Source organism: Oryx dammah, unplaced genomic scaffold (genome assembly GCF_014754425.2).
Source record: "Oryx dammah isolate SB20612 unplaced genomic scaffold, SCBI_Odam_1.1 HiC_scaffold_9, whole genome shotgun sequence".
NCBI classification, from domain to species: Eukaryota; Metazoa; Chordata; class Mammalia; order Artiodactyla; family Bovidae; genus Oryx; species Oryx dammah.
The window spans coordinates 38723284-38748547 of NW_024070193.1; the positions used below are offsets into that span (position 1 = coordinate 38723284).

At 48.2% G+C, this 25264-nt stretch overlaps 1 protein-coding gene across 8 annotated transcripts in view; it reads left to right on the plus strand.

Moving 5' to 3' along the window:
* Nucleotides 1-25264, plus strand: part of ITPR1 (inositol 1,4,5-trisphosphate receptor type 1) — a 348439-nt gene that overhangs the window by 257783 nt on the left and 65392 nt on the right. For all 8 annotated transcript variants that reach the window (XM_040245980.1, XM_040245986.1, XM_040245987.1 and 5 more), the window contains 5 exons: nucleotides 8091-8271; nucleotides 10513-10766; nucleotides 17507-17707; nucleotides 19535-19645; nucleotides 22278-22373. In XM_040245980.1, the coding sequence (XP_040101914.1) occupies nucleotides 8091-8271; nucleotides 10513-10766; nucleotides 17507-17707; nucleotides 19535-19645; nucleotides 22278-22373 (843 nt within the window). The remainder of the gene's footprint in view (nucleotides 1-8090; nucleotides 8272-10512; nucleotides 10767-17506; nucleotides 17708-19534; nucleotides 19646-22277; nucleotides 22374-25264) is intronic.

The window sequence follows — 25264 nt, forward strand, 5'->3', positions numbered from 1 at the left end:
GACTTGCAGTTCTCTGGGCTCCGCTGCCTGAAGCACATGTGTTTTATCACCTAGTTCCTGGTGCATGATCTGTGGGTTTTGAGTGTTGTCAAGGGTTTCTAAGAAAAGGATTCAAGACCTAGAGTGATGACAACAGTTAGGCTAATAGTCTATAACGCCCAGCCCTGGCAAAGCTTCATCTAGCGGAAGGGGCTTGTTTCGGAGCCCATCTTCACAAGTGCATCAGGCCTCGCAGGAAACACAGGCATTCACATGTGTTCCTATCACGGCTATTCTTTACTGTGAGAGGAGTCCGTGTCTGTGCAGCTGAGAGACTTAGGGTGGTAGGTGGGGAAATAGATTATAAAAAGCCAAAAGGTGTTTGGAGTTTGACACACTCCTGCTCAGGGGAGAGGTGCTGAACGAAGCAGGGGAGCTGAGAGCATGGGCTGAGGCATCAGACCAATGGGGCTTTGAGTCCTGGGCACCACCACCACTTCCCAGCTGTAGGACTTGACAAGTTATTTAGCCTCTTTGAGCCTCAGTTTCCTTATCTGTAAAGTGGGGAGAGTGATAACCCCCACCTCCTGGGGTAGTTGTAAGGGTTAAATGAGATACTGTGTCCAAAGCACTTAGGCAGTGCCAGGCAAACCATAAGCCTTAAGTTACCACTCACTGTAATTTACAAATCAGGGTTCCCAGGAAGTGATGAAATCTCAGATAACCACGGGGCTTGGAGGAGAACCCCACAAGGTAAACCCCACGCCTGGGCAGCCATTGCTGTCACTCTGTCACCCTCAGGACCTCTGTTTGAGCTGGACATGAGTGGGCTGCTCTCTTTGGAGACCCCAGGGCCAAGACTGAGGTGCGCATGTGCCAGAAGCACATGGAGAAGAGAGAAATCCAGGGAGGAATTTCCAGCAGCCCTGGGAAGCGCAGGGATTCAGCATTGTTCAGCAGGTCACATTTTTCAAATTTTTGCCCTTAGCCTGAGAACTTAATTCATTCTGCAGCAGATAAATGAGCACCCAGAGTGAAAGTCATGGGCTGTGTCACTCAGGGAAATGGCCCAGGCAGTCAGACAGAAAAGCTTGTTCTCTGGAACCTCGGAAGGCTCAGTGGGAGGGTTTCTGGACCGTGAATGACTGCAGGGTGAAATGCTTTCTTTTGGGGAAGGATCGAGTCTTAAGCTGTCCCAGGAGCATGGGGACTGCTCCCTCGACCCTCCCCCAGGCCGGGCCTAAATCACATCCACCTCTGCTTCCTGCCCCTTTCCCTTCCTTTATCTGAGATGCTCATAGAGGGCTCCTCCTATGTCCTTGAGAACTTCCCAGGTGGCTCAGTGGTAAAGAATCCACCTGCCAATACAGGAGATGGGTTCAGTCCTTGGGTTGTGTAGATCCTCTGGAGGAGTCTGGCAGGCTACAGTCCACGGGGTCGCAAAGAGTCAGACACAGCTGAGCACATACACGTGTCCCCCAAGTGCAGGCTGGCTGGTCTGGGTTCCAGGGTATGAAGACTCTCCCCCGCCTACCCCCGCCCCACCCCAAGTCTCTGAACTCTGGGGAAGATGACTTTTCAGTAAGGTGCTCAGTCACTCACCTTCCCTGGTGTGTGTCCAGCACCTGGGGGAGGCCCGTGTCTCCCCGTCTTCTCCCTAGACCCCATCCTGCACAATGCAACCAGGCCGTGACCTCTTGCTTCTCAAGAAAGGTGTGCCCCTACCCTCTCCTGCACACTTCCGGCCTATTGTCTAGCGGAGCTGCCAGTCCTCCGCTGGTTCCTAACTTTGGGTGGCCTCTGGTTTCAGAAACTGGGAGGGCTTGTCATAAATCACACTCTGTTTCTTTGCAAGAACTTGGTCGGGCATAGTAGGTGGCTGCCAGGCTCATTAAGAGATGTCTTACTATTTTCAAGAGTGATCTGAAAGGGCGGTTTCCTTATTATCTTCAGCTTAAGAGCTCATTCCTGAGTCCCATACAGCTCGGGCAGCCCGAGGAGGGCAAACTGTGTCCACTTGACATTTATCCCAGAGTGGGAATGAAGCTCAGGTCAGGTGTCACCCACCCACCCCCGATCCTGGTCAAGGGGACTGACTTGAACTCAGGAGGCCTGGTTCTCTGTGTTCATTTTCCGTTCTAGGCCTCAGCTTCCTCCTCTGTAAAAGATGGAGGGCTGGACTAAATGGGTAGTTTCCAAACGGTGTTCTGTGGAACCCTGGAGTTGCAAGGAGGATTCCAGTGGTGAGAGGGGGTCCTCCCCACTCTATCTCAGGCTGAGCAGTTGTGCCTGTATCTCTCTAATACCTGGTCCTTAACCCAGCGTTAGGGGAGGGAGGAGGAGCGAGTTTCCTTGGTAGGAAAAGCATCTGGAAGCGGCTGACCTAGGGTGCTTCCAACGTTAACATTCTCTGATCTGTGGTTTCTTTTTTGTGGTGGTTGTTTTTAAACCTGGCTTACAATGGCCACACCTAGATCCCCTCCCCTCCTCTGTCCTCCAGAATTCCCATGTAGGTGGTCACTTTCTCACCTGGTCCAACCCTGACTGCCTTCCCTCAAGCCCCTCCAAACATGTACCCGTTGTCTGTGATGTTGGCACTGGTGCTGGGTCTGCCCCCAAACCAGTCTTTGCTTTTTTGGAGTTTCCTGCCGACCCCTGGGGTGGTGTTCTGTGTGATCATTAAGAAGGTAGGTAGTGGAGGTGGCCCTGAGCGCAGGGGCAGGGAGCCAGCGAGGCTGCCTCTAAAGTGATTATGAATGATGGATTTATGAATGATGGTATCTATCTTGACAACCTCCTAAGATGCTGATAAGACAGCTTATGTGAAAAGGGCTTTGGAATCTAATGTGATTTGGAGATAAGCGGAGAGGGGAGGGTGGTGGTGAAGAGAGATGGGCTGTGAGGGTGTCAGACTCAGATCCCTCTGCTGGGGAAGGTAGCCTCTGAGGGTGGCCCCTTGACCATTTTCCAAGGGTAAAATGGTCCAAGGGTGGATCACCTTGACCAAGTTCTCTAGCCTTCTGGAAGCAAAGCAGTTGCTTTTTCTGTCTCTCTTTTCATTGTGATATGACTTAGATACAATCATATGTATAGATTTTAAGTGTAGAGTTTGATAAGATGTGACAAATACCATCAGATTTGGTCATATTTGTTTTGTGTGGCTGCTGTAACAAATTACTAAAAATAACAAATTACTAAAATCTTACTAAATTGCTAAAATCACTAAATCTTACAAATTACTAAAATTACTTTCAGCAATAAATTACTAAGAATAATAAATTACTAAAATCATAGTGGCTTTAGACAGCCAGATATTTTATCTTACAAGTTTGACATGAGTCTTAACCAGACTAAATCAAGATTCAGCGGGGGAGGGGGCCGGGGGAGGGGATTTGTTTTTCTGCCTTTCCCAGTTTCGAGAGGCCCCCCGCAGTCTTCAAATTTCAAAACCAGCCACACTGAGTGGAGTCCTTCTCATACTGCATCCCTCCACCCTCCTCCTCTACATTTTTTTTTTCTTTTTTGGCTGCACCACGTGGCTTATGGCATCTTAGTTCTCCAACCAGGGATCAAACCCGTGCCCGCTGCATTGGGAAGTGCAGAGTCTTTAACCACTAGACCACCAAAGGAGTTGTACCCCTCCTCTTCTACTTTTAAGCACCCTGGTGATGACATAAGCCCTTGGACTAATCCAGAATCATCTCCCAGTTTTAAGATCAACTGACTAAGAACCTTAATTCCATCTACAACTTCCTTCCCCTTTGCCATGTAAGCTGGCATATTTATGAGACCCACAGATGAGAGTCTGGACATCTTTGCAGGGCTGGGGGGCATTCTTCTATCTGCCTCACCTGTGCAGCCTCCATCCCAATCGAGACATTGTCTTCACTCCTGAAAGTTCTCGTTTCCTTTTTGGTCACTTCTCACTCACCACCCACCCCCCTGCCCAGAGGCAGCCAGTTCTGCTGTTACTGACGACTCATGCACTACACTAGTTTTATCTGGAAGTGAAGTGAAGTCGCTCAGTCGTGTCCAACTCTTTGCAACTCCATGGACTGTAGCCTACCATGCTCCTCTGTCCATGGGATTTTCCAGGCAAGAGTACTGGAGTGGGGTGCCATTTAAGGGTTACCTCAACCCTGCTGGGTGGAGTGCAGTGAGGTTGGGAGAAGTGAAACCGTCTCTCCGTGACTCTTGGTTCTAGGTTTGGGGAACAGTCGGGGAGGGGAGAGCAATTCACTGAAACACATTCGAGGAGGGCGGTGGGCAAGTAGCCATGAAGAGCCTGAGGGGGCTGGGAGCCAGTCCCTGCCTGCTCTGGTCCAAGGTCCCACCTGCTTCTGGAAAAATGGTCCAGAGGAGGGCACCCCCTTCCCCTCTCAGGCCCTGTGAGGCCCTTGTGACAGAAGGCGGTGGAAGGAGCAGATCTGTGAATGGTGTGCAGCAGCTTAGCTCACCGCCTCTGGGTGACACTAGGCACAGCCTACCCCAGAGCTCTTCTGCATGCCGTGGTTTTCACTTCTCCTGTACAAGGTCCTCTCCTTCCAGCATGTCGCTGAGCTTCCCACTCAAGAGACCTGAAAGTTCTCCGCTGTCCTCCCCTTGCTGCTCTGCCGCCCCCGGGGCCCTGGCGTTCTGGGAAGGTGCTGTTTGCCACAGCACCAGCATCTCAGGGGTGCTCCCCACAGGAGGCACGTTATCTTAAAGACCCAAGAGCGTCTCCTGATTTCCGAAAGGAGTAATAGTAACAGCTTCTTCATCAGAGCAGGCTGGTGGAGGGTGTTAGGTGATAGGCACGGAGGTTCACTCATGCTCCCAGCACCTCATCAGGTCAGCCATCACTGTGATTAGCTCGCTGAGTCTTCATAACCATTCATGAAGGGCACACCCTGTTACAGTGCCCATTTGGTAGATGAGAAGATTTGCGTTTCAGAGATGTCGTCAATTTATAAGGTGACACCGGTTTGCAAGTGGTGGAGCCGAGGCCTGCTCTCTCTGACTCTGGAGGTCGTTCTCACCTCTGAGCCCCTCAGGAAATGGCTTTGCTGTGGCTTTTTCTTTTGATAGTTGGTTAACGGTGGTGCAGAACCAACTCATTATGTGGGCACTGTGCTAAGCGCTTGGTGTGCACCTCAGCAGCCTTTCCGCGTGGGTTCAGAGAGGTTGGGTACCTTGCTCAGGGTCCCAGAGCTGGTGGGTAAGGGACCCCAGCCTCAAACCCAGGAGGTCCAGCTGGAAAGCCTACCCTACTAACCCTCCGTTAAGATATGTTTCCTTCCTTTGAGACACTGGTGTGACCTCTCTCCTCTCAGTTCTTGCTGTGAGGCATGATGGGGTTTGCCTGTCTTTTCAGTTTTTTGATGTCCAGTGGCCAAGAATCAGCTGGGTCTCCTTTCACATCTTCTAGCACCATCCTTGTCTGATATCACTTTTCTGTGCTTACTTGTGTCACCGTACTCCACTGTCCACTTTACAATTTCACTGACCACATTTTGTTTACAAAGCAGCATCAAATCCTTGAGGGACTGAGGACTGTTATAAATAATGCAAAATAAATACACTGGCCATTGCAGAAACATACAGAAGCGTGTAATCTGCCTCACCTTGCCCTCCTCTCATTTCACCAGAAGCCTCCTTGCCCTGACCCTGTCCTGTGACATCTGGCTGCATGTGAAGCACCGTGTTTGCAGCAGGTGTTGGGTATGCACTGTTACACTTACAGATGACAGACGGTGGGCTTTGGCTGTTCACGGATGCATTTGTTTTCCTGCATGACCAGATTGCCCACAGATGTTTTTTAAGTTGCTTTCATACCATGGGAAGACAAATGGGGCAGCAACTGAACTTCATTGCCCCAAGCAGCCACCTTCCCGCAGAATCTCTCCGTGACCCCTGTGACTGAGATGTTGTGTGATGTCTCTGGCAGGAAAATGTCATCCCTGTGTTTGGGTGGCTGTCGGTTGAGGTCTTAGTCCACTGCACATCTCCTTTTGTTTGTCTGCAGACACATCGGCTCTCAAAGAAGTGAACAAGTAGAACTTGCTTTTTCACGAGTGAGCAATTTTCCAGAGTGAACGTATGTTTTCCTTACCAAGTTTCATGGGGCACATGCTCCTTTTTGTTCATTGTTGTTTCTCCTCTAACAGGCATAATGCCCAACTCGTGACAGGTGTGCAGTAAATAGTGGGTGGTGGATGGATGGATGGATGGATGGATGGATGGATGGAATACTGGTTGGATGGATGGGCAAAAGAGAAACCTAAAAGAAAATAAAGTAAAGGGCAGTGGAGGGCTTCCCTGGCAGCTCAGCTGGTAAAGAATCCATGTGCAATGCAAAAGACCCCAGTTCAATTCCTGGGTGGGAGTAATCCCCTGGAGAGGGGATAGGCTATCCACTCCAGTATTCATGGGCTTCCCTGGTGGCTCAGTTGGTAAAGAATCCACCTGCAATGTGGGAGACCTGGGTTCGATCCCTGGGTTGGGAAGATCCCCTGGAGGAGGGCATGGCAACCCACACCAGTAGTCTTGCCTGGAGAATCCCCATGGACACAGGAGCCTGGTGGGTTACAGTCCATGGGGTCACAAAGAGTCAGACACGACTAAGCGATTAAGCACACATGGGCGCACACACACACATGGGCACACACACACACACGCACACACACGCGCGGCAGTGGAGCACGTGAAAGCCTGGAGCTTGGCTCAAAGAGTGGGAGTGATAGAGGGCGACACTCAGAATGATAAGGCCAAGCAGGAGGCAGGCAGGCAGTTGGAAACTGGCATTTGGGAGTGGCTGAAGAGAAAATGGTAAGACCAGGGAGCACAGGTAGGAGGGCTGTGTCCTGTGTTGCTCACAAGAAACAGCCAGAGGTGAAGACCAGGGAGAGGGAGAGGAAAGGGCAGGATTGAGAAGAGCTCTGTGGGCAAGTGGCGCAGACATCTGTCAGTGTAGCATGTGGACCGGTGGCTGGAAGAGGGGCCACAGTGGCTGGAGCTGCGTGTCGGCAGATGGACACGCAGTGGCTTTCGGGGCGGGGGGTGGCGGGCTGCTCAGTCAGGCTCAGGGTGTGCGGGGGTGAGAGGTGGAGGAGTCGAGGGGCTTTGTGAGGCTGGTAAGAGTTTGTTTTTTTCTGGGATTGCAAGCTTAGGGTTACCTTCTATAGCGAAGTGCCATCTCTCCAAATGGGGGAGGAAGTGAAATTGGCAGAAAGCTCCAACCCGGAGAAGCAAATACATTGTTTGGAGCTTTGTTTTATTCCTCTGGAAATTGACCGTATTGTATTTTTATGTAAATAATCCACAACAGCGTGGTATTTGCAAAGGGGTGAAAAGAGAATGCTCGTAAACGAAGTTGAGACACCATATTGTGTTTTCACATCAACAATGTATACTATTGCTTGCAGTGGGTCCAAAAAAACAAGTGCGTATCCAAGAGGCGAACTACCTGTTAACTATAAGCTTGTTCATCTCTACCTGCCCTTTAAGACCTCATTTGAAAACTACCTTTTCCATGGAGATCTTGGGATCACTCCAGACCTATGTCATCCTTGCCAGCTCTGAACGTCTATAATATAATTGTCTTTGTAGCTTCTGGAGCACTTTTTACACGTTTCAGCATTCCTTACAGGCATGTCATCATAATCTGGTGTGGAGCCCTAGAGGGGCGGGTCGCATGTCTTACTTATCTGTATATATTCACAGGGGTTTGCAAAGAGGAGGGTTCGTAGATGTCCTTAAACATGACTGGCTGTGCAACAATTACCAAAAATACATTCTGCTTTCATTGTTACTGGAGTTGATATCTGTGTGTGTTGGGAGTTGTGCTTAGTTAGCTAAAACCTGCCCACCACCCCCTAGCAGGCTTCCCAGGCCGGTATGACTTCTTCAGCCAAGACGTGACAGTTTGCTCTCAAAGCTCCTTGCAGACAAATTCAGGCTGTCGAATCGAGTGAATGACAGTGCAAGAAACAGTGTTGAACCTTGGTCCAAACTGAGATGGGTTTTCAGGTTTTGTGTCTGGCTCTGATCCTTGTGAGGTTTTGGTGTCCTGAATGGGATTCAGTAACTGGTGTGTCACAGTGTTGGAAAAAAACATGGCTTTTCCCTGGCAGCACTCCTTCTTCTGCCGGTTGACAGAAGACAAGAAGTCGGAGAAATTCTTCAAGGTTTTCTATGACCGAATGAAGGTGGCCCAGCAGGAAATCAAGGCAACAGTGACCGTGAACACCAGTGACTTGGGAAATAAAAAGAAGGATGACGAGGTGGACAGGGATGCCCCTTCACGGAAAAAAGGTAACCACTCCCCTGCTTGCTGCTCTGGGCTCAGCTGGATTGTAAACATGGGAGGACCGCTAGTTTTGCTTTAATTTTTACAGGACTTCTAGACTCCCAGATGGATTCTAACTGGGGCTTTCAGAAGAATAAAACCAGTCTGATTGTGATAAAACTCTTCCTATGTAACTCTGGAAGAGTGGCCCAGTGGTAAAAGAATCTGCCTGCAATGCAGGAGACTCAGTTTTGATCCCTGTGTCGGGAAGATCCCCTGGAGGAGGGCATGACAACCCACTCCAGTATTCTTGCCTGGGAAATCCCATGGACAGAAGAGCCTGGCAGGCTACAGTCCATGGGGCTGCAAAGAGTCGGACGTGACTTAGTGACTAAACAACAGCAACAACATGTAACCTGAACTGAATTCCTGCTGCTTGGGAAACTCCAAATGTTTAATAAACTAATACTTTCTTGGTCAAACTCAGGGTTTTATTGGCAGGAAATCCACTGATAATCTCTTCCTGTAATTTTCATTTAATGTCCAAGAAAGTTGAGGAAGATACACACTTTAAAACAAAAGGCATTGTCTGCTGCTGCTGCTGCTGCTGCTGCTAAGTCGCTTCAGTCGTGTCCGACTCTGTGCGACCCCAGAGACGGCAGCCCACCAGGCTCCCCCGTCCCTGGGATTCTCCAGGCAAGAACACTGGAGTGGGTTGCCATTTCCTTCTCCAGTGCATGAAAGTGAAAAGTGAAAGTGAAGTCGCTCAGTCGTGTCCGACTCCTAGCGACCCCATGGAGTGCAGCCCACCAGGCTTCTCCGTCCATGTGATTTTCCAGGCAAGAGTACTGGAGTCGGGTGCCATTGCCTTCTTCTAAGGCATTGTCTAATCCTCCCTTATTCTCTAAAATATTCGAAAGTTCATGAAGCTTTTTATCCATTACCTTCCTTGAAGAGAAGTAATACTGGGGAGTGGGTAGACTCAAAAGTGCTAGAGTCAGATGGCCTTGAGCAGACCTGAGCCTTACTTTTTTTAAGTTTAGAGCTGGGTTTCTCAGCCATAGCACACAGCGCATCTGGACAATCCCTTGCTATCAGGGCTGTCCTGTGCGTTGCAGGCTGGGTACCAGCATATGTGGCCTCAGCCCAGTAGATGCCACTGCGTGCATGCTAAGGCGCTTCCGTCATGTCCAGCTCTTTGTGACTCCGTGGACTATAGCTCGCCAGGCACCTCTGTCCATGAGATTCTCCAGGCAAGAATACTGGAGTGGGTTGCCATGCCCTCCTCCAGGGGATCTTCCTGACCCAGAAATCGAACCCGCATCTCTTATGTCTCCTGCTTTGGCAGGTGGGTTCTTTACAGCTAGCACCACTTGGGAAACCTGTAGGTACCAGTAGCCCATCTCCAACTTGAAATCTCTCCAGATATTTCCTGTCATCCTCTGGGTGGAAATGGGGTCAAAATCACCCCGAGTTGGTAACCACTGGTGTAGAATGGGGATAAACAGAAGAAAAAGAAGAAGGCTTACATTTACTGAGTACTTCCTGCGAACCAGGCACTGTCCAAAGTCCTTTATATGTGTTGCTTCCTTTAGAACTCCAGTCAACACTGTGAAATAAATTATTTTACATCCATTTTACAGACCAGGAAACTGAGGCATCAGAATGGTAATTAACTTGTTAAGAACATGGAACTAGTAAGTATACGAGTCAGGATCTGAACCCAGGCAGCCTGGCAACAGAGTCTAATGCCCCTAACTCTGGTGCCTGGTTACCTTACAGGGTTAGTGTGAGAATTCAGCGAGGTAATTAATACACATCAAGTGCTTGATCACGGTGCCCTGGGGCTTTGTAAAGCGTTCCATCAATTGTCATACAGTAACAGTAATTACCATTTGCTTAGCTTATGTTGACCCTCTCAGGAACCCTCTCAGAGAGGGACTTCAGTGATGTTCTCCCCATTTTACAGATGAGGAAGCTGAGGCCCAGAGTCATAGGTGTGTGAAGCTGGCAGAATCTCTACTACTTTTCCTCTAAATGAGAGCAAGCCGAGGTGACGCCTTAGAGCCACGAGTGAGCTGGCAGGGCCCGACTCAGTTTTAATTCTAAGGGCTGAGAGAAGATGGTGGCATCTTGGAGCGTTTTGCCAACCTTGAGGGGCTCTCTAGTGATCGCAGAACTTAGGTCTCTCTGAACATCGTCTCTGGGGTGGTGAATAGCGTTCCCGAGGATTCGGCAGCATTGATCATCTCACGTTTGCGTTCTAGCCAAAGAGCCTGCGACACAGATTACAGAAGAGGTGCGGGATCAGCTCCTGGAGGCCTCTGCCGCCACCCGCAAAGCCTTCACCACCTTCAGGAGGGAAGCTGACCCCGACGACCATTACCAGTCCGGAGAGGGCGCCCAGGCCGCAGCGGACAAGAGCAAGGACGACCTGGAGATGAGCGCGGTCATCACCATCATGCAGCCCATCCTCCGCTTCCTGCAGCTGCTGTGCGAAAACCACAACCGGGACCTCCAGGTGAGGGCGGGGCGGGGGCGGGGCGTCCAAGCTCCTCACAGCTCCGCCCAGCTTCTCTGTGACTGGTGGGCTCCTCTCCCGTCAGCCAGTCTCCTCCGAATAAGGGCCCACACTGTTCTTGACCTCCGAAGTGTTTCTCTGTCTCATCTTCCCCACTGTCTCCTCAGGGGTAAAATCTCACGCTCATCTGTGTTGTCGCCCCTGCTCCACATATATATTTGTGATGTGTGTGTGCCTGTCTGTCCGGTAGCCTGCCACTTTTTGATGTTTAGGTGCACAGGTAACTCTTGACTTGGTGGTGGGTTGCGTGATTAAATATACTAGACTTACAGACTCTGGTACATGGAAAGTTCTAATCAATATGTTTTGGTTGAATGAATGAAGTGGTCTTCTGGTATTTTACATTTGTTGTTCAGTTGCTGAGTTGTCTCCGACTCTTTGCGACCCCATGGACTGCAGCACGCCAGGCATCCCTGTCCTCCACTACCTCCTGGAGCTTGCTCAAACTCATGTCCATTGAGTCTGTGATGCCATCCAACTATCTCATCCTCTGTCACCTCCTCCTCTTGCCCTCAATCTTTCCCAGCATCAGGGTATTTTCCAATGAGTCAGCTGTTTGCCTTAGGTGGCCAAGTATTGGAGCTTCAGCATCAGTCCTTCCAGTGAATATTCAGGGTTGATTTCCTTTAGGGTTGACTGGTTTGATCTCCTTGCTGTCCCAGGGACTCCCATAAATGTTCACAAATATTTGTTGAACGGATGATTCCAGAAATGCTTTGTTCACTTTTTGTTGTTGTGGCCAAGGCTTAGATTGGGCACGTAGATGATTCTGCATGCTAAGTGTCTCCTGTATTATTACACTTGTTTTATAGATGAAGAAATTGAGGTGCACAGGACTCACTTAGGGTATGCAGAGCTCACATTTGAGCCCAGGCAGTCTGGTGGGTAGAGTTTGTGCTGTCCACCTCCGCATTAAGATAGAGGTGGTTTTCTTCCTTGCAGAGTTTCTTCAACAGCACAGGCTTTTCAGGAAGCGCCAAGGGTGGGTTTCAGAGATATACTCTTTGTTCTGAGTGGACGCAGATCTGTAGAAGCCGTCGTTCCCCAGAAGCGCGCGGGAGCCTGGCTCCTTGGCCATTACCTGGTTCTGCTGCTGATTGTTAGGGAAAATACTCCTCTCTGCCTAAAAGGGATGAAGCTGAACCAAAAGAGTGTGCCTGAACTCCTCTACGATAGAATGTTTCTTCCTAAAGTAAATAGATTAGCAGTGGTAGTTTTATTTGAATCATGATGGTTTGAAAAGAAAATAATTCTAGGAACTTCAATGGTGGTCCAGTGGTTAAGACTTCACTTCATTGCAGGGGGTGCATGTTTGATCCCTGGTCAGGAAGTTAAGATCCCACATGCCTCCTGGCCAGAAAACCAAACATAAAACAGAAGCAGTATTGTAACAAATTCAGTAAAAAAAATGGTCCACATCAAAAAAATAAAAGTAATAATTGTAGTCCAAACATAGCAAGAGGAAGGTGCAGCCTTGAAATGCTGCATTGTTGACTTGACCCTCCAGGTGGTTTGATGACTTTTCACATGTTAGTTGTGGCCAGACCATTTGGTGCCATAGCTAGAAATGGCTTGTCCTTAAAACCTGCTGCAGACTCTCTACCTAGGTAAGCTGAGTAATGAATTTAATTGTTAAACAGTAAGAACAGTGAGATGGTACTGGATGAAGTTTGCAGTATTAATACCATCTGTACTGATTTTTCAATCCAATGAGTCTGAAGAGCCTGGGCTTTGAAAAAGCATTCAGATCCAAGGTCATCAGCCAGCCAAGTCTGGCCCGTACTTCAAAACGAAGGGGTTTCCGTCAGCCAGGCAATGACTTCAGGCTCGTTCTCGACTTTGACACACGCTCATCTCCTCCACTGACATTCCCAGCTTCATCCCTGTCCACAGCTGAGTGTGAGATCTTGGCTGTCAGTCTTCTTTTTCTTGCTTGTTGCTCAGACATTCCTAGTTTGGACATAGAACACGTCAACCCTCGATGCACTGGCCTGACGCCTGCATGCTGAGCTCAGTGGGCGGACAGAGCTCTCATGACCCAAAGGTCAGGGTCTGGTGACTGTCTCCTTGGCTGGCATTTCTCTGTTTGAAGGCAGACTGTATTCGTTCCACCTTCCGTATCTACACCATCCATCACGGAGGAGACAGGCCAAGGGAGTGTGAGCGACACCGTGGGAAACCCAGCTGTCCCACCAGTAGGAAAACAAAGGCTTCGGCTCAACTGTGGCGTGTTTGTGGATGGGGGCCCCGCCCTGCTGCTGGGGTGATTTCTAGGCTGAACTTCATGGCCATTGCCCTGTACTGTTAGGCTGTACTAGAGTCACTGGTCTCCACCAACCTTAGGCTCCGAAGGAAAAAGTAGATTAAGACTTTGCATGTGTGTTGATTTCCTCACCTCGGCGAGGACCTGCTCTGTGCCCTGAGCCAGGGCGATGGAGATCCCCCACCCCCACAAAGCAGGAGACCCTGGTAAGAGGGAGACGACCACGCAGCATGCCAAGGGCTGTTGTTGTGCCACCTTAGGGGTTTTGTAGATTCAGAGCAGGAGAACCAACACAGTGAACCAGGTCCAGGAAAGCTGCTCAGAGAAGCTGAGCAAATACAAAACCCCCCTTGAGTAGAGTCCCGTCCATGAACATCGGAGGGGCAGTCCCAAGTGCTCGTTTCCTGAGTGTAGCTCTGGTTTCATGGATCTGTTCTTCCTCCCCTCCACCCCCTGGAGCTCCCATCTTCACTGGGGAAGCAGAGGGAGGCCCTCATTGTATGAGTTCACCCTTTCTTGTGGGGAAGTCCTCACAGTTGTTGTTTTGTACCTTATTGTTGTTCAGTCGTGGCCAACATGACTGAGCCTGCAGCATGCCAGGCTTCCCTGTCCTCCACCATCTCCCAGAGTTTGCTCAAACTCATATCCATTGAGTCAATGATGCCATCCAACCATCTCATCTTCTGTCGCCCCCTTTTCTTTCTGCCCTTAATCATTCCCAGCATTAGGGTCTTTTCCATTGAGTCGGTTCTTTGCATCAGGCGGCCAAAGTTTTGGAGCTTCAGCCTCAGCATCAGTCCTTCCAATGAATATTCAGAGTTAATTTCCTTTAGCATTGACTGGTTTGATCTCCTTGCTGTCCAAGGGACTCTCAAGAGTCTTCTCCAGGACCATAGTTCAAAAGCATCAATTCTTTGATGCTCAGCTGTCTTTAGCTCTTAGCAAAACTCTGAATTAATTCTCCAAGACCCCCATGGGCAGAAGCATCTTTTCATGAGTCCTTCCAAAACTCCCATTCTCCAATATACTGGTCTGCCAGAAACAGTGGTATTGTGGGGAGAAGGAGTGTACAGTATAATATATTAAAAAAAAAAAAAACCTTAGCAATTTAACCTTTGAGGGTACCATAACACCAGTAATTTTAAACTGTTTAAGGCTGCAGAATTCTTTGTTTGAACAGCTCAGAAGGTACAAGGTAAAGCATATGAAAGCAAGGCTTCTTTGTTCATTATTGAAACTACAGAGTGCTCGAACTTTGCTTCCTCATCTATAAGAGCCCTGAGACATGGGGCATCCCCAGGGTCCCCCAGGGTTTTGCAGGGCCCGGCTGGCAAACCAGCAGTCTGGACCAAGGGTTTAGAAGGATGAAGGTTGCACTCATCTTTACAGACTCCCACTAAGTCAGACAGCCTGAGCTAGTTAATAAAATCGCTCTGACAAGAAGATGCTTGTTGGAGTCTGGCTCTCAAAATGGTAGTTTTAAGCGGGATTCGGCAGCTCTAAAGCCATCTTCTTGGCAGTTTTCTGGATCTGATGGTGAATCTCTGAGTCAGGGTTTCCTCTTGGATCTGAGGGAGAAGACATTTTCACGAGGAAAGAGGGACCAGCTCCCTGGTAGAAGGAAGTGCAGATAAGCCCAGAGAGGGAGGGATTTTGGCCTTTTGAAGTTGCCCAGAGTTTCTTGTCATGTTTATAACCTTAACTCTCCTGTTGATAAGTGTTCAGTAGAGATAAAGCCACCAAACTTGACTTTGCCGAACGGGCAGTTGCTACCTTAAGCAAGCTTTGTTCACAGTAGCAAGAACCTTGATGGGAAGGACTGTTTTTGAACCATTTTTCCATTGCTTTTGAACCTTCCCCTGAGAGGCTGGCTTTGCCTTTGATCTGGGTTAAGGAATGCAGATCCTGATTTCTGTTCATTGAGGTCTGTTTAAGCCCAGACTTAAATTCTTTGATTTCCTTCATCTTCCCATCCTGACTTGGTCCCTGGCACTCCAAGGAAGACCACAAAAATAACAGGATTTTTCTAGCCTAGGCAAGGTGGGGTGAGTGGTATGCGCTCAGGGTAAATTGTATTCCTTAAGCATGAAAGGAGTTCCCATGGGCCTTTAGTAAGTGGCACAGCAAAAAAAACTCTGTTTTTGTAGAGAAAGTAGATGTGAATTAGGAGGGAGAAATTCTGGGTGGACATGCTATAAAGATCATGAGAAATGGGAGAGGCTTTCAAGAAAGGGCTGCTCACTGTCCTTCCTGGGGTGTCTGAAGCATGTCAGCCTTGATGACTCCCCAAGTCCTCTTTCTCCCATTCATTCAACTTAATTCAGATATTCAGGCAGTGTTTGTGAAGCCCCTGGCCCGAGACAGTCCCTGTGCTAGTTGTCTGTTGCCAGTGCTGGTGCTCAGATCTCTTTGGAGTCAGGATGGAGGGCTTCCTGAAAGAAGTAACTTGACACCTCATCCTGAAGGAAGAGAAGTTAATCATAGTGGAGACAGGGAGAGAGTGACAGACAGAGGGAATGGTGTGGCTGAAGCCCCAGAGATGAGAGAGTGAAGGGTGCTTGAAGAGCAGAAAGAAGTTTGTTGCTGCCAGACAGAGAAGAGCATGGCGGGAGAGAGGATGTCCCTGAGCAGAGGTGGGGCATGGCAGGAATGATGACGCAGGAGTTGGGGAGGAAATTGGACCTTAAGAGCCATGCTGTGCATTTGAGCCTAGGACAGTCTGGTCCTCCCCTGTCCTCTTCCTGAATATTCCTCCACCCTACCATTGCATGGCATGGGGTTCAGCCAGGCTGTTAACAGGTAGAATCTTCTTTGAGGGACTGGAGCAAGAAATGGCTGTGGAACCCTCCTCTGGCTTCCTGTGGTCCTTAGAAATGTAGTCACATGCAACTGCACGTGGTTCTCAAACATCTGTCCTTCCCCCACCTCCCACCCGGACCTGAATGATGGCTCAATTTTTAGACTCGTCAGAAAGCCTTCAGCATAAGGGACTGAGCTTAACTTGGGGTTGGGGGTGACAGTGATGGGTGGTTAGTTTGTTGACAAGTCAAGCATTAAACTTGATTACCAGCTTTTAATCTGTGCATTTATAAATGTTTTAATTATACAAGGAATATATTCTTTGTACAGTGAATATATTCTTTGTACATAATTAATGAATTATACAATGAATATATTCTTTCTATGAAGGCTTTAATGAAAATAAGTGTTTGATTTAAAAAAAAAAAAAAAGGTCCCTCTTCACATTCCCACGTTGTTCTGAACTGAATCCTTCCTGGCCTTTTCCTGAATATTTAGATGGGAGCATTGGATCCCTATTAATCTGCTATTTGCCCTTTTTATTTCCTTAACTCAACAGTATATCCTAGAGATCTTTCCACATTGATACATACGGACCTGCTTCTGTGTTTGCAACTTGCAATATTAAAGAATGTTGATGAACTATCATTTGTTTGTGTCCCAACTGATGAGCCTTTAGCTTGCTTCCAGTTCTTCTCTGTCTCAAACAGTGCTGTTGCGAACATCCAATATGTACTTTGTGAACAGTAATAGAGGTGGAATTACCAGATCAAAAGTTATTCATTTTATCTTTTAATTATCTTTTTAGAAAGATAATCCAAAAAGATAATTTTCTGATTTTCTACAGCAAACATATGTAACTTTTATAACTATGCCCACAAGTATTTGTAGTTAATCTTTGCCTCTTTTTAAGAAGAGATTACTGGAGTCTATGACCAAAAAAAAAAAAATCTCTGTATGAAAATAGACACTGTATTATGAGGTGGTTGAAAATGCCTTGGTTTACTTTGTTGAGAAAGTATCTGCTCTTAAGTCTTTTGTTACCATTGTAAGTTTACCTTGAGGATACATACTCGGGCACACACACACAAGCATACACACATTTATTCACTTTTGTTCCTTCCTTTAATAATGAAAGTGACCCAGCGAGGTAATCCAGATCCCCACCATGGCCGTGGGCGTAAGCCCTCCTGTGACACTTTATGCTGTGATGATTTACCCTCAGGACTACACTCTGCATTCAGCATCCAGACCACACCATCATCCTTTCAATAAAACCACTGTCCTTGGAAATGTCAGAAGACTCTGAACTTAACATGTGGTCGGTGGGGAGGTGGGCTGGAGCGGGAAGGAGAGAAATGAGAAACAAGGGTCTCGGAGGCTGAAGCGGGTTGTCAAAGAGGAGCTCTTCTCCACTGCATCCCATACAAAAGCCAAGGGTTCATAGCTGTTGCCAAGGCCGCATCCATGGCTGACCATCATGGGGGCTGACTCTTCTGTTCTAACCAATGCAATCCTGTGCACCAACCAACTACACGTGATCAAAATGGCACGCTGAGTGACCGTTTCCCCCTCTCTTTGCCTCTGCTCCCCAAACCTGGGGACTCCCCACTTGCAGAACTTCCTCCGTTGCCAAAACAACAAGACCAACTACAATTTGGTGTGCGAGACGCTGCAGTTTCTGGACTGTATTTGTGGAAGCACCACCGGGGGTCTTGGTCTTCTGGGACTCTATATCAATGAAAAGAACGTGGCACTCATCAACCAAACCCTGGAAAGTTTGACCGAATACTGTCAAGGACCTTGCCATGAGAATCAGGTAATCCCATTTTTCCTTGAGGAGCTGGGGAAAAAGAAAAAAAGGTGTGTCAGTTTGAAGCCTTGATGACATGGACTAGTTCAGAAGTCATATAGCGTCTGGCTGTAGACCTTGGGAGTCAGGAGAACCAGAGGCCTCTGTCCAGCAGCGAGGAAGGAGCCACTGGACTTTATTATGTTTCAGGATGTGACCTGATCCCAGGCATCAGCGGGCATCCTGGTCTATGCCCAGCTTGATTTGGTTTGAATGGCCCAGCTCTTAACTTTGCTGGGAATACATGGTAAAGTTGGAGGTAAATGAGTAAGACCAGAAGATTGGGCTCTATTTCAGATATTAGGGAAGACACATAAAGGGACCACCTCACAGAAGGAGGTTTTAACTTAACTAGAAAGAAGAGCCTTCCTGGACATGAGACCATTTGAAAATAATATGAGGAAAACATACGGTCAACATTCAGAGACGAGAAAGACCCGTTAGCGTTTTTTTAAAAATAATTTGTTTACTTATTTACCTTTGGTTGTGCTGGGTCTTCACTGCTGCAAGGGCTTTCTCTGGGTGCTGCGAGGGGGGCTGCTCTCCAGGTGCAGGGTGCAGGCTTGTCATGGCGGTGCCCTCCCTGTTGTGGCGCACAGGCTCTAGGCGTGCAGGCTCAGTAGTTGCAACTCCCGGGCTCTAGAGCACAGGCTCAGCAGTTGTGGCACATGGGCCCAGTTGCCCTGCAGCATGTGGGATCTTCCTGGATCAGGGATTGAACCCATGTCTCCTGCATTGGCAGGCGGATTCTTTACCACTGAGCCACCAGGGAAGCCCAGGACCCATTGGTGCCTCTCAAGATGTATATTTTTAGAGTGGAACCCAATAGAGTCATTGCTTATCCATGACATCTTATAGATTTTGTGAGGTTTTGCACTGATGCTAGAATGAGTATCGTTTTTAACTCAAATTCTAGCTGTGTCCTTGTTGGAGGGGATAGGCCAGTGTATAAACAGCCCATGATAAACGCAGTGGCCAGGGCAGGTATGACATGCCGTGTTACTTGGGAACCAAGGCCAGAACCTTGGCTCAGAAGAGAAGCCTGGCTTATGAGAGGGACCACTTGCTGTATATTGAGAATCTGATCATAGTTGTCCATGACTTTGAGGCTAGCATTTTGTTAGATCCACCTTCCTTTCCAGGTTTCCTGATGAGACAGATGGTATAGTCTGAGTTAAAGTGAAAAGAAACAAACAAAAAATTATAACAGGCTTGGGGGGAGAGGTTTTATCTGACATCTAAGTGAATTTCCTTATAACCTCAAGTTGGCTTTTCTGCCAAACTGAGGTCTGTGCAAAGGACCATACTGGTATGAATTCTGCTGCAAATGGGGATCTTACCTGGGGGAAGGTGATTAATTCTGATATTACGTGAATTAAAACTTGCTTTCCAAGCTCGAGCCTGAAGCAAAAGTGTGCGATACGAAAACCGAGTGATGTAGAGAGAATGGAACACACCTTTCAAGAGGAAACCGGTGCTCAGAACTCAGAATCAGTCACACACCATATTTTCCCTTAAGAACAAAAGCCCACTGCGCTGTTTGGATTAGATGCGGCCAATTTATCAGTTACAGTGCATGGGGACTTTCCTACTGTTTACTGTTAATTCTGAAACTAGAGATTTTCATCTGTCTTTTATTTTTACCACTTTCTCACGGAAAATTTGCTGCCCTCCCCTAGAGACATGACTGGGAGTGGCAAACCTTGTGTTGAAATAGCAGTTCAGCCTGTTGGCCTTTGACGTCTGATGTATGACCAGCCTTGTGTCAATGTCTGCGTGTGCCTCTTTTCTCAGAACTGCATAGCCACCCATGAATCCAATGGCATTGACATCATCACAGCCCTGATCCTCAATGACATCAACCCTCTGGGAAAGAAGAGGATGGACCTTGTGTTAGAACTGAAGGCAAGTAGGAATTGAAAGCAGAAAAACAGTAGCATTTGGAAACTTGGTTGTGTGTTGCCTGTGCATGTGACGTGGTCACTGCTATGAAACTAAATCCTGAAGACTGTTGTTTTAAACTCAATGAATGATCCACATTGCAAGTTCTGAGTAAAAGGCAGAACTTCGGTTTTTCCCTTCCAGATAAGGTCTTGGGAGAGGATATCAGTTTTTCCACTCACAGGTCACATGGAATGGGAACTCACACCCAAAACTAAGAAGCAAATTCAGACAGACTCCGAGAACTAACAACCTGATTCTGAAAGATGAAGACAAAGAAACAGTGGAAACTCCATTCCCTCTGTGGTCTCTCATTTCCCCTCCCCCCACTGAGGAAAAGGGCCAGTTGAAGAATAGTACCGCTAAAACTATCGAGGACCAAAAAAAATTATTGTATGTTGATAGTATCAGGGAACGCCTTTTTCTGCTTCGTGATTGATTTAGCAGAAGGGAGGTTCATCGATGCTGGGTTAACATAAGGAAAAGTTAAACCGGCCAGTATTGTGCCTCCTGGCGTCTGATGAGTTTCTTTGCATCCTATACAAACAGATGACTGATGTAGAAGCACCTTTAACATGCTCACTCCCTCTGATACCAAAATAGATTTATGGGGTGAAAGCAGTCGCTTCAAGATGCTTAAGCCACTGGGTTTACAAGCCAGCTTGTTGAATATTTTAGAAGCTGACGGACTACTCCTGATGTTGATTTCTTGAATGTACAAGAAAATTAATTAAAAATAAAGTAAAAACAAAAGAACAAAAACCCCTCACTCCTGTCTTAGGGGTTCCGAAGATTCTCTGAGTCCAAAGTTTTACTTTTGAGAATTGGACTTGCAACCCAGCCTGGTGTCTGCAGTGTGTTTTGAAACGTTAGCCTCCCTGAGCACATGTCCTTTTTAACTGCTCCCGTGTTGGGGCAGGTTGAGATCTGCCCTCCATCTCACCCCCGCATGCAGCACCAGGCACTTTGTTACTGTCATGGGAGAGCCTGGACCTACGAAAAGCCAGTCTGTATCCATGGAATCAGTGGTGCCAGAGGAAAGGTCGTTAGGGAAGGTGGTAACACAGAAGCCCACAGGAATCACAGCTATTTCTATTTTATTTTAATGTTTCTAACCGAGAGTCCACGCTAATAGATAGTTTGGGTCTATCATGTAAATGGATTTGTTTCTTTGGGCTATTTTTAACTCCTGTGACAAGTCCTCTTGTCGAAGGATCACCTCATTCAGGCTCATATCCTTGGCTGCCATTTATCAGGATATATAAGAGGAGAACCTGAAATAAACTGAGACCTTCAGGTGCTCCTCATCAGCATTTCAATGGCATTTTCAGCTAGTCCAGTAACCTGAAGGTTATTAGAGACCTTTCTTCCCTGTGAAAAGCCATCTTTTGATGGCAAAACAACCCTATGGAACTGCTGTGATCTGTGCTTGGGGAGAAAAAAAAAAAAAAATACTGCCCCCTCTCATCAAAACAACAGCCTTCGAGTCCAGTACATGAAGAAGTGTGTGGATTATCATAGTCCTGGAGCCTAAAAGCTGAGATGTGCAGGGAGTGGCTATGTAAAAAACTTTGAACAAAGTGGGAAATGATGGTTTAATATGCGTACGGTGATCCCTTGGGTCCCTTTTGTTAACTGGCATTGGCTGTACTCTCATGATAATATTAGGGGCTATAAGAGCTGATAGTGCTATTTTAGGTCAGGGAAGTATAAGTATTAGTCACTCAGTCATGTTAGATTCTTTGTGATCCCATGGACCATAGCCCGCCAGGCACCTCTGTCCGTGGAATTCTCCAGGCAAGAATACTGGAGTGGGTTGCCGTTTCCTTCTCCCTTAGGTCAGGGAAAGGAAAAAAGTGAAGTCGCTCAGTCATGTACGACTCTTTACGACCCCATGGACTGTAGACTACCAGGCTTCTCTGTCCATGGAATTTTCCAGGCAAGAATACTGAGGTGGGTTGCCATTTCCTTCTCCGGGAGATTTTCCCGACCCAGGGATTGAACCCAGGTCTCCTGCATTGTAGGCAGATACTTTACCATCTGAGCCACCAGGGAAGTCCTTTAGGGAAGGGAGGAATTACCAGAATTGTCAGCCTTCTCTAACCTACAAGGCTGAATCACAGTGTTAATTACCAACCCCTGCCCCTGAAGGCATCTGGATCTGTGTCTCAGGGGCTTCTTGACCACTGTAATCATCAGGCTCCCAGTGGATCCACCAAGCTCCCTTGTTTAACTGTCCCGTGTCCACTAGGAGTTGGACCGAGTGACTGTAAGGGTAAACTGCACCAAAACAGATGGGCGCCTCTTTGACCATCATCTGTTCCTGTGGACGTGTTTTTGGGGTCATAAGTGGCACCTTCTCAGTCTGGTGCAGGTGGTTTTGGATATATCGAGTTGGCCAAAAAGTTTGTTCTGTTTTGTCTATACACTCTTACGGAAAACCCCTAACGAACTTTTGGACCAGCCCAACGCTGGACCCACGCCTTCCCATGGAGTGGAACATTTGTCAGGATGCAGCCCCCGATCACCCGTGGTTCAGGCCAGACACCCCCTGGCAATTCCTCCTCATTTCTTCCTCCCTTGTGTTTCCAATTAGAACAACGCGTCCAAGTTGCTCCTGGCCATCATGGAAAGCAGGCATGACAGTGAGAATGCCGAGAGGATCCTCTATAACATGAGGCCCAAGGAACTGGTGAGTCAGACGGCTAAGCCCCTGGCCGTGGCGCTGAGCAGCATCAGAGCTTCGTGGGGGCCAGAGCAGAGTATCTACTTCCTTGAGCTTTCTTTATGATACCAACAATCAGAAGTACAAAGAGAACATTTGACTGGGGCCACTGACCAGGGCAGGGAGGTGACCCCTGTACAGAATAGGTGGCCTCTGCCTTCAGCACAGCTCCAGGGAAAGCCTCCCCAGGCTGTTTTCCTCAGGGAAGGCGGCACCAGGAGGGGTGTGGGAGCCTGGAGTTCACATCCACAGCTCTGCCCTTCTCTGGGTCACCTTGGTGACTCTCTGAGCTCCACTTCCCTGAAAGGAAGAGGATGGTATCAGCTAGTCCAGACGGTTGCTAGGGAGACTAAGCAGATGATTCCTGCAGAGCCCTGTGCGCGGTAAACTCTTCTGGAACACGCTCATTCACGGCTGCTCTTTGCTGTGGCTTTGTCCAGGGATCAAGAATTCACATCTCTTCTTGGTATTGAGAATCTGGGCAACAGAATAGTGTTTTTTTTTCCTGGTGTCGGGGGGGTGGGGCAGGAGGGCGGTGCTGATGTTTTGGGTCTTTTAAAAAAGAAAACACACTTGTTTATTTTGGGGGGTGATGTTAACAGCTGGCTGTGACTTCCAGGCCGGGAGTCAGGGCTGTAGACTGCGAGACAGCAACTGGCAGAGATGCTGAACCGAACTGAGGACGGAATTCTCTATTTAGACTTTTTTCCCACGCAAATAAACTATAACTGACAGACCTAAATGAGGGCACTAAAACTGTCCTGCCGCCCGGTGACCCAGTGTGTGCTTGGGGCCGGCTGAAGTCCCTTTATGTGTCCCTTTAAATAAAGTTCACAGCGAGCCCAGCACTTTGATATCTGAGGCCAGGAGTGAGTTCTCAGCCTGAGACGGAAGTCCTCTCCCAGTTTACGTAAGGGCTTATGTAACTGGGGCTGGGGGTTGGGGAGACTGGGATCTGTCACTCCTGACTGGGCACGGATGACTGAGCAGGGACCCCACTCCAGTTCCCATCAGTCAAGAACACACCCCATCCTGGATGAGGGACATGGCAGCCCCCTGGGTACCACCAGCTTCCAGGTCGCCCCCTTGTGGCTGAACAGCTTCATTCCTGAATTGCAGGGCAGAGTCAAAGGCTTCCTGGAACAAACGCGGTTCTGAGGAGTGCAGCGGAGATACCCGAATGTCGGGAGCATGTGTGCACATATGTGTGTGCTCACATACGTGTTGTGTGTTCAGGCTCCCACGTCCTGTGCGACACGTTGTCTGTTCAGTGTGTTTTTAAAGAACCGACAGGAAGACAATCTCGGAGAGTGAGGGCGTTGTCTCCACAGTTATTTCCAGGGCCTGACCTGGTGTCAGCACAGAAATGTGTGGCCCTCTGCGTGCTTGGTCTGCGACACTGAGAAGTAATTCACAGTACTGTCCTCGCGGCGATGCAGGAGGCAGAAATGCCTTCTGAGTCGTTAGAGAAAGTGATCAATTTTTAGTGCGAATTAAGGGTTGAAGGCGTTGTGTTCTTTTTCTCTGAATGATTGATTCTTGATAGGTTCCTCTGATAAACGTTGACTGGGCCCTGTTTTGTCCAGGGCATTGTGCTGGGTTCCTGGGAGGAACTGAGAAAGGGGCAGAACCAACCCTACCCCCTCACAGGAAGCTGAGGCCAGCAGATGGGAGCAGGAAGGCCGGCACCCAGATGCCCTGGGAAGCATGCTCTGGGCGTGAGAAGATCAAGGTTAAAGCTCAGCTCGCTCGTGTGAATTTTGTCACGCCCCTTTGCCTCTCTGAGTCTGCTTCCTCATCCATAATCAAGGGGAATCTTTGACACCTCATAAAGCATTAATGCGCCTTCACTTTCTGAAAGAATAGTGCTCAGCGCATAGAAAGTGCTGGTAGATGTCATCTGTTAAAGAGCTTTTCTTCATGTGGTGTAGGCTGTGCGGGACAGGGAAATATCTGAAGCCAGAAAATAGTTTCATCAGCTATTCCTAAAGGCGAATGGTTTTCTTTTCTGCTTTTCCTGAAATGGCAAAGGTATGGGATGGGGAGAGATGACAGGAGGAGATGAAGAGATAGGGCAGGACTGGCTTCTACCCTTCATTTGTATCATGTTATTGTTCGGGTACATTTTTTTTTTTAGCCACCGTCCCGTTCTAAAGTAGAAGGTCATAACAGGGAACTCTGTTCAATGTTGTGGGGCAGCCTGGAAGGGAAGGGAGTTTGAGGGAGAATGGATAAATGTATATATATGGCTGAATCCCTTCTCTGTCCACCTGAAACTATCACAACATTGTTTATTAACTATGAAAAAAAAAGTGAAAGTCGCTTAGTCGTGTCCAACTCTTTGCGACCCCATGGACTATACAGTCCATGGAATTTTCTGGGCCAGAATACTGGAGTGGGTAGCCTTTCCCTTCTCCAGAGGATCTTCCCAACCCAGGGATCGAATCCAGGTCTCCCACATTGCAGGTGGATTCTTCACCAGTTGAGCCACGAAGGAAACCCAAGAATACTGGAGTGGGTAGCCTATCCCTTCTCCAGTGGATCTTTCCGACCCAGGAATCGAACTGGGGTCTCCTGCACTACTGCAGGCGGATTTTTTACCAACTGAGCTATCAGAGAAGCCCGTTTATTGGCTATGCCCCAATACAAAATTAAAAGTTAGGAGAAAAAAAAGGTAGACAGGCATAGATCAGCCACAGGGTGTCTGTTGGTTTAGGGAGAATGAATGGGTTTCCCTTTCCTGTCAGTGGAGGCTGATTGGCAGTGGCTGCCTGTGATTGTATTAAGAAGGATTCTGAGGCTGTGTCCATACCTGGAGGAAAAGTGTACTGAGCCTGGTGGGCAGTGTCTGTACCTGG